The sequence below is a fragment of the Mus musculus genome, chromosome 7 (assembly GCF_000001635.26).
Source record: "Mus musculus strain C57BL/6J chromosome 7, GRCm38.p6 C57BL/6J".
Classification (NCBI taxonomy): domain Eukaryota; kingdom Metazoa; phylum Chordata; class Mammalia; order Rodentia; family Muridae; genus Mus; species Mus musculus.
Genome location: NC_000073.6, coordinates 116405468 through 116418762, shown reverse-complemented (window position 1 = coordinate 116418762; position 13295 = coordinate 116405468). Strand labels below are relative to the sequence as shown.

At 37.5% G+C, this 13295-nt stretch overlaps 1 protein-coding gene across 4 annotated transcripts in view; it reads left to right on the top strand.

The window, feature by feature from the left end:
• The window catches only part of Pik3c2a (phosphatidylinositol-4-phosphate 3-kinase catalytic subunit type 2 alpha), a 106201-nt gene that overhangs the window by 24703 nt on the left and 68203 nt on the right, over nucleotides 1-13295 (top strand). For 2 of the 4 annotated variants that reach the window (XM_006507440.4, NM_011083.2), the window contains 2 exons: nucleotides 182-1310; nucleotides 12800-12903. In XM_006507440.4, coding sequence (XP_006507503.1) covers nucleotides 243-1310; nucleotides 12800-12903 — 1172 coding nt within the window. In that variant the 5' untranslated portion in view covers nucleotides 182-242. The remainder of the gene's footprint in view (nucleotides 1-181; nucleotides 1311-12799; nucleotides 12904-13295) is intronic. The other 2 variants (XM_006507441.4, XM_030242214.1) reach the window with 1 other exon arrangement.

Sequence of the window (13295 nt, the reverse complement as noted above, 5' to 3'; positions counted from 1 at the left end):
CTGACCTGGAACTCATGATAGACCATGCTGGTCACAAACTCAAGAGTTCTTCCTGCCTCTTCCTCTTAAATGTTGGGATTATTATAGATGTCTGTTACCACACCCAGCAGGATTAGGTTTAAACAAAATAAATTTGTGTTTAGAAAATCTAACTGACTGTTATGTTTATTTTTCTGTGTAGGTCCTGGTATTTTGGAATCTACAAGAAAAAAAGATTAAGAGGTTTGTTCTCTTTTGTGGACATGGCTCAGATTTCCAACAACAGTGAATTTAAACAATGTTCATCTTCACATCCAGAACCAATAAGAACCAAAGATGTGAACAAAGCAGAAGCGTTACAGATGGAAGCAGAAGCCTTAGCAAAACTGCAGAAGGATAGACAAATGACTGACAGCCCAAGAGGCTTTGAGCTGTCTAGCAGCACTAGACAAAGAACACAAGGTTTTAACAAACAGGATTATGATCTCATGGTGTTTCCTGAGTTGGATTCCCAAAAAAGAGCAGTAGATATTGATGTAGAAAAGCTCACCCAGGCTGAACTTGAGAAGATATTGCTGGACGACAATTTTGAAACTAGAAAACCTCCTGCATTGCCAGTTACTCCTGTTCTGAGCCCTTCGTTCTCAACACAGCTGTATCTTAGACCTAGTGGTCAAAGAGGCCAGTGGCCCCCTGGATTATGCGGGCCTTCCACGTACACTTTACCTTCTACTTATCCTTCAGCATACAGTAAACAGGCCACATTCCAGAATGGCTTCAGTCCAAGGATGCCCACTTTTCCATCAACAGAGTCTGTATATTTAAGACTTCCTGGACAGTCTCCATATTTTTCATATCCTTTGACACCTGCCACACCATTTCATCCACAAGGAAGTTTACCAGTCTATCGGCCACTAGTCAGTCCTGACATGGCAAAACTATTTGAAAAAATAGCAAGTACCTCAGAATTTTTAAAAAATGGGAAAGCAAGGACTGATTTGGAGATAGCAAACTCGAAAGCTTCAGTCTGCAATCTACAGATATCTCCAAAGTCTGAAGACATCAATAAGTTTGATTGGTTAGACTTGGATCCTCTGAGTAAGCCTAAGGTAGACTATGTGGAGGTGTTAGAACATGAAGAAGAGAAGAAGGATCCAGTTTTGCTAGCAGAGGATCCTTGGGATGCTGTTCTTCTTGAAGAGAGATCGCCAAGTTGTCACCTAGAAAGAAAGGTGAATGGAAAATCCCTTTCTGGGGCAACTGTAACAAGAAGCCAGTCTTTAATCATTCGGACAGCTCAATTTACAAAAGCCCAGGGCCAAGTATCTCAGGTATAGTCTCTCCTTGCTAACTTCTTAAATTCAGTAGTAAAACAGAGTGCATATTTGTGTGAATCATTTGTTAGGGAAAAAAAAAGGTCTTTATAATCTTGCTTTTCTTTGCTTCTAGGCTGCTTTGGTTCTTTTGTTGTGTGGCAAAGATTAAATTAAAGATTAAGCCAACTGAAAATTTGCTTATTTTTTTGTAAGATTATAAAAACCTAGTTAGGCTGATCTGGTAGCACTCACCTCTAATCCCAGAATTTAGAATGCAGAGGCAGGTGGATCACTGAGTTTGAGGCCAGCCTGTTTGACATAGTGACTATATAGCCAAAGCTACCTAGAGAAACTTTGTCTCAAAACTCAAAAAACAAGCAAGACCAGCCTTGTTGAAGATTTATCCTCAGTGAAGTGAGTTGAAGATATTCTTAGTCCCTCTATATTATATGTGAACCTTTCTTTTCCTTCTATTTTCAAGGCTAGAAAGGAGTGTATTATACAACTTCCAACACATTTTCTTTTGTTATTAAATCATGAGAGATACAAAGAAAAACATAACTTCAGAGAAACGGGAAAAGGGCCTGTTTAACTGCTTCTCCTTTTTTTTTGAGACAGGGTTTCTCTGTATAGCCCTGGCTGTCCTGGAACTCAGTTTGTAGACCAGGCTAGCCTCAAACTCGGAAATCCACCTGCTTCTGGGCACACACACACACACACACACACACACACACACACACCCACACACCCCCGAGTGCTGGGATTAAAGATGAGTGCCACCACGCCCAGCTTAACTGCTTCTCCTTAAATACCTATATTGATAAAAAAAGAATGAAATAGTAGTGTAAAGGCTATTATCATTAATTTATGTTTATGTGAACTTTTTTTTTTAATTCTTTTGAGTTTTTTTTTTAATTAGGAATTTTTTAAAGATTTATTTTTATTTTACATGTGTGGGTGTTTTGCCTCCTTATGTCTGTGCCCCATATATGTACAATACATGTGGAGGTCAAAAGAGGGCATCAGTTGTGAGCCACCATTTGAGTGCTAGGGACTGAACCTGGTCATTATCAGTGCTCTTAGCTCCTTTGAGACAACGCTCAAACTGCCCTGAAACTTGGAACAGCCATCCCACTAGAGCCTGCCAAGGTGCTGGGATTACAGGTTTAAGACATTGTTAGCTAAGGGGTAACTGCAAATATTAAATTTTTGCTCAAAAGAAAGTCAGGCACAGTTTAGAATTTTCCTTTTCAAACATACCATTCCAAATATTTTGCTTTTATATTTGTAGACCTTGGAAATATTTAAGGATTAAAAAAGAAAAACCAGGCGTGGTGGCGCACACCTTTGATCACAGCACTTGGGAGGCAGAAGCAGGCGGATTGCTGAGTTCGAGGCCAGCCTGGTCTACAAAGTGAGTTCCAGGACAGCCAGAGCTACACAGAGAAACCCTGACTGGAAAAAAAAAAAAAAAAAAAGAAAAACTTTAATCCCACCTTTGGGAGGTTCACACCTTTAATCTCAACATTTAGGAAGTAGAGACAGACAGATCTCTTGGGTTTGAGGCTACCCTGGTTTGTATAGCAGTTTCCAGGTCCACTAGTGTCTGCTTCAAAGAGAGAGAGAGAGAGGGAGAGAAGTGGGGAGGAGCAGTATATCTGAGTGTATCTTAAGGTAATTTTGTGTATAGTTTGTTGTTTGTTTTTGGTTATAGAGTTTCTCTCACTATGTAGCCCAGTCTGGCCTTGAATTCATGCTCTTCCCAAAACCTAAGGATTGTGTTTCAGACAGGTACAGGTACCCAACTATGAATACTATTTTTCGTAACATTTTTTATTCTTACCAATAATGTATGAAGGTTCAGGCTTCTCTTCGTTCTTTCCAGCGCTTACTATTTTCCATTTTAAGTTGATATTGATTGTTCTTTCATGGCTTTTGTTTTTCTTTGGTATTATGGGTCAAACCCAGGGCCTTATGGAAGCTTAGCAAGCTTTCTACCACTGAACTATACTCTAGGCCTCCATTTTATGGTTTTACTGGCCATCTCTGTGTCATTTTGATGGCCTATTTGTTCATTTGTATAAGACACTACTCTAAACTCACTATGCATCTCATGCTATCATCAAACTGTAAGCACTCCTCCTGCTTCAGCTTCCCAAGCACCGGGATTATAAATGAGTCACCATGTCAGGCTAAGAAATATCTATTTAAGATCTTTGTCTACTTTTTAAAAACTGAATTATTCATAAAAAAATGAATCATAAAGATTCAAAGTAGAAAATGCCCAAATGTTAAACTAAAGAATGAGTTAACAAGCCAGGCAGTGGTGGCACATGCCTTTAATCCCAGCACTTGGGAGGCTGATTTCTGAGTTCAAGACCAGCCTGGTCTACAGAGTGAGTTCCAGGACAGCCGGGTCTACACAGAGAAACCCTGTCTTGGAGGGGGAAAAAAAATAGTATATCCATGCAATGGAATACTCTTAGAAAAAAGTGAATGAAATCCTGATACTTGATACATAAAGCTTGAAAATATGCTGAGTGTGGGATTGAGGGTTTAGCTTAGTGGTAAAGTGCTTAGTTAAGGCTCTCTAGGTTTATTGCCCACCAGCAGGAAAAACAAACAAACAAAACCAACATGCTGATAGAAACTAGATTTAAAAATTCTGGTGCCACATGTCTGTAATCTCAGAATTTAAGAGGCTGAGTCAGAATGATTGCCACAAGCTCTGATGCTAGTCTGAATTACATAGTGAGTACTAGACTAACCATGGGTAAGACCTTATTTTAGAACTAACAACAGCAACAACTCCACTGTGCATGTATTGTATAATTCCAGTTATATGAAGCATTCTTAAGAAGCAATTGAAGGAGAAATGGCTCAATAGTTAAGAACACTGGTCCTTTCCAGAGGACCTGGGTTCAATTTCTAGCATCCATATGGTGACATACAATGGTCTATAATTCTAGTCCCAGGGGATCTGATACCTTCTTCTGTCTTCTAGAGACACCAGACATGCACATGACGTACAACATACATTCAGACAAAATACTCATATGCATTAAATGAATAAATAATTTTTAAAGGGGGCAAACTTGTGAAAAAGGAAGCAGAATAGCGTCTGAATGGTTTCGGTTGCTGTATATGGAATGGCAGAAGAGTCCAGGCTCTTTGAAGTAATGAAACCATTCTGAAATTGTTGATGATTGCAGAAAAATTTGAATGTCATAAAAGCTACAGAATTATACAGTTTTAAATGATTATAATTGTGACTTTTATGTTCTATGAATTTTTCCTAAAATTTTTAAGTGAGGAGAGGGGAAGAAGGGGAGTTAGTCGTCCCCAGATCTTTTACTTTGTACTGTAGGGTAGTAATGAGTACATGGTCTTTTTAATAGCAGTTTCATTTTGTAGGTTAAACATGATGGAAAGTAATTCTATGTATGGTGCTACGCTTGAGATGTCAGCTGTTGGTAGTTGTTTGATAAGGACAGCTACCTGGAGCCAACTCACTTTGGGGCAGTAGAAAATTATAATCTCACTATCAAAGAAAAAGTGAGCCTTTGATCTTAAAGGGAACTTAGATGTTTTATCATTTATGGTGAAAATACTGAAATTCTTTCTCTTGTCCTTTGGAAATACTACTACATTACCAGCTGTATGTACTTACCCTGTTTTGTAAACTTATATTTAAGATGAAATAATTAAGGCCTGACGTGTGGCACTTGCCTTGAAGGCAGACACAGGTGAATCTTTTAAATTCAAGGTTAACCTGGTTGACATTGTGAGTTGAGTTCCAGGTCAGCCATGGCTACACAATGAGACCCTGACTAAAAAAAATACTTTAATAAAATTAAAAGGTTTAGTAATTATCTTAAACAAGTTGAAGAAGTTCCTGGTTCTATACTGTTCAGGACTGGGACTTGGGATGTAAGAACTAGTTTATAGAATAGTTTTATTTAGGTTGTTTATATTTAGATTGAACTCGTGTTTGTTTTAGAAAGCTACTGAGACAGTTAAATTCACAAGGGCAGAGTAGTGTATCCGTATATTGGTAAAAGATGAAAAAAATGTGCTGTAAAGAAGTTAAGGAGCTGGGCAGTGGTGGCGTATGCCTTTAATCCCAACACTTGGGAGGCAGTGGCAGGCGGATTTCTGAGTTCGAGGCCAGCCTGGTCTACAAAGTGAGTTCCAAGACAGCCAGGGCTACACAGAAAAACACTGTCTTGAAAAGCAAAACAAAAAAAACAAAAAAAAAAAAAAGAAGAAGAAGAAGAAGAAGTTAAGGAATTATGTTAATATTTTGGTATAATTCTGAAATTATAGTTGTTGGTTTTTGTAAGGTAGGTGGGTGAGTAGATAGGTAGTTAATAGGTAAGTAGATAGAAGAATTTGTAAAAGGACTAGTATGTAGGAGTGTTTGCCACCAAGCCTGACGCCCTGATGCCAAGGACCTACATGATGGAAAGAGAGATTAGATTTCCTCAAATTGCTCTTTGGTCTCCACACACACATTGGCTGGAGTGTGTGAGCACACACAAAATTTTAGATGATTTACAAATGAAGTTAATGTAATTTTAAAGCCAAATGAGGTGTTGTGATTAGGGAGAGTTATGGATGAAGTAAGACTGGCCACTTGATAATAGCTGTTGAAGCCAGATAGCCAGGCATTTTACATTATTTTCCTTTTGTGTGTATTTCAGATTTTCCATAGTAACATTTTATTTGTCCAGGGGAAGGGAAGGGAATTACTTGTTAAAAGCAAAGATCTGGTGTCAGGATGTTTGGAAGTAATAAGCTCCTTGTTACAGAAGATACTCAAACATGTACTAGAAAGCCAGCTCCATAGATCTGCTTGCATGTCATTATGCCCTGCACAAAGCTCAGGCCACTCAATTCTCATTTGGAATTAGGATGAAATAATGTGGAGTTTGAAGGGAAAAATAGTTTTTCAAAACTTCTCCTAAATTCTCCTGATGATACCTAACTCCCTTGAACTCTCTTGATGGAGGACTTGAAAGTTTTCTTACTCCTTAGAGGAGTCTATGAAGCTAGGGGTGTGGGAAGACAGATAGCAAACTAGAGCACTCTGGGAATAGTTTCTGTAAGGCCACTAAACCATGATTAGATTGCAAAGACTAGTCACTTTCCAGCCTTGCCTTGATGAGGAAAAGAGTATGATATTTATGAATGTCTGCCTCTGTGAATCTTTTCCTGCTTGTTTTAAATATCAGTACCTTCCTGATATTTTCCTGTGTGGTTTCCTTCAGAAAGCATTGTGACAAAATGATGAGAATAAGTAGTTTCCTGAATATAAGGTTTGCCGCTGTCTGAGCCATCTGGTCTAGTAGTTGTCACAAACTTCAGAGATTAACTATTGAAGCTGCTCCGCATAAGCAGGGTTTGTTGTTTCTTTGCCCTGTTGGTGACAAGGATTGATCCTAAGGTCTCACACCTGCTAGATAAGTGTCCTACCACTGAGCTGCCTCCCTAGTCCTTTTGTATGTATCCCTAGCCTTTTAAAAGTTTTTCATTCTAGCTAAGGCTTCAGACTTCTGCTATCCCCTTTCCTTAGCTTCCCATGTGTTGAGATTACCAGTGTGAACCATCACACCTGACTTCGGGCAGTGTCATGTTTTAAATTAGTTAAATTGAGGTAGGATTAAAGAATAAGGAAACGGGTTAGTGAGAACTGTAGGTCAAAGCCAAGTAGGTAAAAGTAGCACAATTAGCTGACCTTAGCTAGTGCTGAGCACCCACGGCTTGACTGGTAGCACACCATTTACCCTGAAGTAGCTTAATCTATCTGCCAGGCCTTAGAGTAACTGCATGTGGCTGAGTAGGCATAATGTTGTTTATCCTCCTATTGTACACAACTATTGGAGCACATTCTCAGAGGGGTGCCAGCAAACCTGTGTCATAAAAAAGAAGTCTTCAGGATCTACAAGTTAAGGCATCTGAGACCTGTTGACAAAATTACATTTTTTCCCCAGAAAAAGAGAATATTAATTATATTTAAAGTTACTATTTTGGTCTGAAGGATTTTTATTTGTTTGTTTGTCTGGTTGGTTGGTTTGGTCTTTTTGTGGTAGTTTTGCTAATGCTATATAGGCTAGGATGGCATGGTACTTGATCCTCCTCTCTCTGCTTCCCCAAGACTGGGATTAACAGACTCGCAATACCATGCCTGGCCTTGATCACATTTCTTAACTTATGAACTAGTCATACTAGATATTTATGAGATCCCTTTATTTAAAATAACATAATATATAATATTACATATGTATATAATATAAAGTTTCGAAAGTTGCCATTTAAAAGAGGATGCTAGCTTTTTTGTAGGGTGTGTGTGTGTGTGTGTGTGTATTGTTGTGGTGGTGGTGGTGGTAGTTGTGCTTGTGCTAGGGATTGAAGACAGTGCATTGTGCATGCTACTGAGCTGCATTCCTTAGGAGGTTTTGTATTTTGAATGTGTATTTTCAAACTAATGCATAGAATAGGATCTCTGGAAAGGTATGGTGTTCTTGTAAAGCAATGAAATAGTAGTATAACAAATTTTCAATCCTATTAAATATTTTAAGTTTTCCTTTGTGTATGTTAGGGTAATAAAACAGTGCGAGATTTGTGTTAAGACAAGTGTTTGCTGCTGAAAGTTATATTTTATAGAAAATGCCCAAATCAAGCAGATTCTACCTTTTTTCCATGTAAATTAAGAGACTAGTATAGTAACTTAGTTTTACATCTCAGTATCCATAAAAGTATAACAAGTTCAGATGGGGAAGAAAATTCAAATAGGAAAGTTTAATAATCTAATTATCTACAAGGAATCTATAGCTATTTCATAATAGTGATACAGGTTGCAAACATAATTATTAGAAGCATTCAATCTAAGTTTGATGTACAAAAAAGATTTTCATATCAAAGTTTCAAGCCTAGTTCCTAAAAAGTTTTAAATTTTAATTTACTATTTGTGTATATGTAAATGTGCATGAGTTTCTGCAGGAGTCCATTCTCCTTCTATATGAATCCCATGTATCTAACTCAGGTGGTTAGACTTGGCAGTAAGCACCGTTACCTTCTAAGTTATCTTACCTATCCCTTACTAATGTTTTTGAGATAGGGACTTGATATGTAGTTCAGGCTAGCCTCACTCTTTTTTTTTTCTTTTAAGATTTATATATTTTAGAAATGTGAGTACATATTCAGTGTCTTCAGACACACCAGAAGAGGGTATTGGATTCCATTACAAATGGTTTTGAGTCACCATGTGGTTGTGGTTGCTAGGAATTGAACTCCAGGACCTCTGGAAGAACAGTCAGTGCTCTTAACTGCTGAGCCATCTCTCCAGCCCCCAATCTTTTCTAGATACCAAGATCTCATAAAGTTTGTGAAATCTTATGCTGATTTTACTTGTACACTGTGAATTCAATCCCCAGAACCTGTGTAGAGATGGAAAGAGAGAACTGACCCCACAGTGTTGTCCTCTGACCTCCACACATGCACAGTGACATTCATGTGCACACGTGTGCACGCGCACGCACACACACACACACACACACACATACTGACATCATACATATGTATTATAATAAGAAAGTTTGGTTATGTAACCCAAAAGGTTAAAAAAAAAAAAAAGGTAAAGAGAGCACCAATTATGGGCAGGTTTTGGAAAACATTGGAGTGGGTCTTTCATGTGCTCACATACTGCTCAGTCTCAGCCTACTCACAAGTATTTCCCTGAAGCTTATGCTTTCTGTTGGGAAACAGCATTGCAAATACCTATTCTCTATAATTACTGCATGTACTTATGTGTTCATTTCCTGTTAGAAATTCTGTGTGTTAAAAACCCCACTCTAACGGATATTTTTCTCCTTACTCAGCAGGCCTACTTCCTGCTTCCTCTTAGTGTCTTTTGTTTGGTTAATAATAATCTAAATACTTAAGTGCAGTTTTTGTGTGAGATCAAAACCAGGAAAGGAACAGCTTTAAAAAGCTGTTTTGGTACTTTAAGCTTAAATCAGATGTGGTGGTCAATAACTGTTTTAGTTAATTTGAACAGATTTCAGATATTTTAGAGGAGAGATTAGATGGCATTCATAAAAGTGGTTTTGAAAGTTGGATATGATAGCACATAATTAAAATATTTGAGGCTAGAGAGATGGCTCCATGGTTAAGAGCATTTATTGTCCTTCAGAGGACCTGGTTTGGTTCCCAGCATCCATGTGGTAACTGACAGCTATCTGTAACAGAAATGTTTTGAATACTTGGTCATAGGCAGTGGCACTGTTAGGAATTGTGGTCTTGTTGGAGGAAGTGTGTCACTATAGAGGTGGGCTTTGAGGTCTCCATATGCTCAACCTATGCCCAGTGTGGCACAGTCTCCTGCTACCTGTAGATCAAGATATAAACTCTCAGCTCCTTCTCTAGCACCTTTGTTTGCCTGTTCACCACCGTGTTTCCCATCATGATTATAATAGACTAAACCTCTGAAACTGTAAGCTAGCCTCAGTTAAATGTTTTCCTTTATAAGAGTTGCTGTGGTCATGGTGTCTCTTCACAGCAATAAAACTTTTAACTAAGACATTCCAGTTCCAGGGCATTTGATTCCCTCTTCTGGCCTCCTCAGGCACCAGGCATTAATAAGTATGCAGGTAGAAAATACATGTACTTAAAATAAAAATGATAATAGTTAAAATAAATACAAATCCCAGTACTTGGAACACTAAGAAGATCAAGGCAGTGTCTGAGGCCAGCCTAGATTATATAGTGAATTTGGGGTTAGCCTGTACTGTAGTATAGCAACATTCTATTTTAGAAACAACAATGTGGTTTTATAAGTGTGTCACTTGATGTTTCTAAAAGTTTATTAGCAGCCTAACTTTATATATTATTGGCAGAATGTCCAACATCAATTTCATTTTATTTCTTTGAGGCAAGGTCTCATGTACCCTTGAACTCATCGTACAGCTGCTAGACCTTAACTCCTGACTTCCTCCCTCTACCTCCCAAATGCCGGGATTATAAGCATGCTATTTTCAGCCATTTCTTACCTTACCCCTCCTTTTCCCTCATTAATTTTAAAGAAGAAAGATTCAAAATATTCTTATTGTATAGGAAGCAATGCATTTAGTTCTGAAAAGTAATATATTTAGAATGCATTTGCTATAGGTTTTTTTTTTCAGAATTGCTTTTATCCCATTTAATTTCTGAGTAATGTATGAGGAACTTTAAAACTTGTATTGGCATGTAGTTTTCCCATACAGTATATAAATATATTTTTTTCCAAGACAAGGTTTCACTCTGTAGCCAATGCTGGGTGGTTTCCTAATTATATACCCTGGGCTGACTTGTAGAATCCTCCTGCTGTAGTCTCAGTAGTCTTATATCCAATGCTAAGATTATAGGTGTGGGCCACTAGGTATGGCTTCCCTTTTAATATTCTTTTGTTGTTTTGAGTCAGGGTTTCTCTATGTAATCCTGACTGGCCAGGAACTTTTTGTATAGACCATGATTGCCTTGAACTCACAGAGCTCTACCTGCTTCTGTCTCTGTAAAGTGCTAAGAGTACTGCGATTAAAGGTGTGTGCCACTGGTCCCAACCCATGCAGTATTCTTGACATTTTTTTTTTTTTAAATCAGAGAATATACTGATAGATTTTTGTTCTAAAATATATCCCATTTCTTCTAAGGGCCAATGCCCTCACAGATGCTTTGTATGGATACAGCAGGGAAGTTATCCTAGTTCAGCTTTCCTAGCAATCCTGAACAAACTTTTCTTACATTTAAAAGAGACCTTTAACAGTATAACAGGTTTTATGGTAAATACTGAATATCCTGTACAAGTGTCCTGTTTTAGTGAAACTGCAATTTCAGGAGTAGATCTCAGCCCACAGTGTTAAACTGATGGAACTGCATACAAAGCATCTTGAAGATATTGGCCCTTAGAAGCACTTTTGTCACCTGGTTAGCCAAAAGGTCTACATTCTTTAATGTGGGTCCATTATTCAACAGTCTTTAAGGGAGTAAATGACCCTAAAGAACATCCATCCCAAAACAGAAAGACAGACAAGCTCCAAAGGATTGAAGACCATGAAGTGAAGGGTGAATGAGGATGCATATTTAACTGTTAGGTTTGGTTTCTGTGGTAATTTTGTCTTTGAGATAGGGTCTAACTCTGTAGAACCCAGGCTGGCCTGGAATTTCAGATTCTCCTGCCAGTTGAGAGCCATGATGCCTAGCTGAATTTTTATTGTAAGGATCTATTTTTGTTTTAGTTAGAGTTTTTGTTCATGTTGCCCTTAAATTATTTATTTAAGCATCTTTGTAGACACCAAGAAAAAAAACTATTGATTTTTGAGGTTTATATGCTCTTTATTTGTTTTCACATTTGTTTAGAGAGTGTGTGTGTGTATGCACAAAAGTCAGTAGGCAGTTTTCAAAAATCACTTATCTCTTTCCATCATATGGGATTAAACTCAAGTTTCTATTTGTGGCAGCAAGTACCTTTACTTGCTGAGCCATCTTTCTGCTCCCACATATTTATTGCCATATGGAATATTGAACCCAGAGTCTATGCCATGTCTCTGCCACTGAGCTAAAACTTTGGTTCTTTATTCACTTTGTTTGGGTTGAAACTATTCCTAATTTTTAAAGGAAATTTATATTTGAAATTTGTACTAAATCAAATATTTCTATGTTGTATGTTAAAATACCTCTAAGAGAACTCTACTATTTGGCTGTTACTTGGTGGTAAATTGATCTCCCTAAATGCTGTAAACAAATTCTGGCCAAATATAACTTATAAAAGACTGTTAGAATGTTTGCATATGCTTATTAACATAGAAAACAATACATTCTTCTAAAACTCATCTCTATATAAGATGCAGTTTTCTTGGAATTTGAAGCTTGAGTTGAATATATAGACATCCTGGTTTATTAGAGTCCCAAATGAGCTTGCTCTCTTCCTTTTCTTAAAACAGCTGAGTCTTTAATCTTCTTCGGTTGCTAGCTTACTGAAGTGTTTAGAATGGAAATGTATTTACTGTTCTAGCTGATCAGTATAGCATGTTTTTAATTTTATCAATAAAATACAATGAGTTAAAACTAGGCTTAGTTGGTGTTTTACCAGGATAGAATCCCCCTTTTTCTTGTGTTTTTTTGTTTTTCTGAGATGGGTTCTTGATTACATATAGGCTGGTCTTGAGTTGGAGATCTTCTTGCCTCAACTGTATGCCAAGAAATCAGTGTTTTTAGCTAGTTGTATTAATTCATGCTCGTAATTCCCATGTCTGTGAAGCTAAGACAAGAGGATCACTGAAAGTCTGAGGACTGCATGAGTTATAGGCTAAGATGCTGTGTTAAACCCAATAGAGAGCTCTCCTAGTAAATGATTCATCTTACCTCTCTAATTTTGTATAGCTTCATAAAACTGGCTTGTGGGGTGCTACTACGTAGCATTTTAGAGATCTTTGACTTTTAAAATAAAACCACTTTTTTGATTACAGAAAGACCCAAATGGGACCAGTAGTTTGCCAACTGGAAGTTCTCTTCTACAAGAATTTGAAGTACAGAATGACGAGGTGGCAGCTTTTTGTCAATCCATTATGAAGTAAGGAATTTTCGTTATAAATTTACAGATTCTTTAAATTAAAACTAAAAACTTCAGAGATGAGTAAGGCAGAGGCAACATATCTCTGAGTTCTAGGCCAGTCAAGGCTACACAGTGAAACCTTGTCTCAAAAACCAACAAAACAATAACCAAAAGTTGCTACTCAATGTCAATCCTAAAAATGTTTAAGTTTTTTAAAAATTATTTCCTTCATGTGGCTAACATTTTGAAGCAAACAATTAATTGGCATATACCATAAGCCACAGATAAACTAGATCTTTACTTGTCAGGCTTCTAATATTTAAGGGGAAAAATATGAAGCCAGGAATGGATTTCTGATCCTATTAACAAGTGAAGATTTGCCTTGCATGTGTATTTCCATATACCTAGAA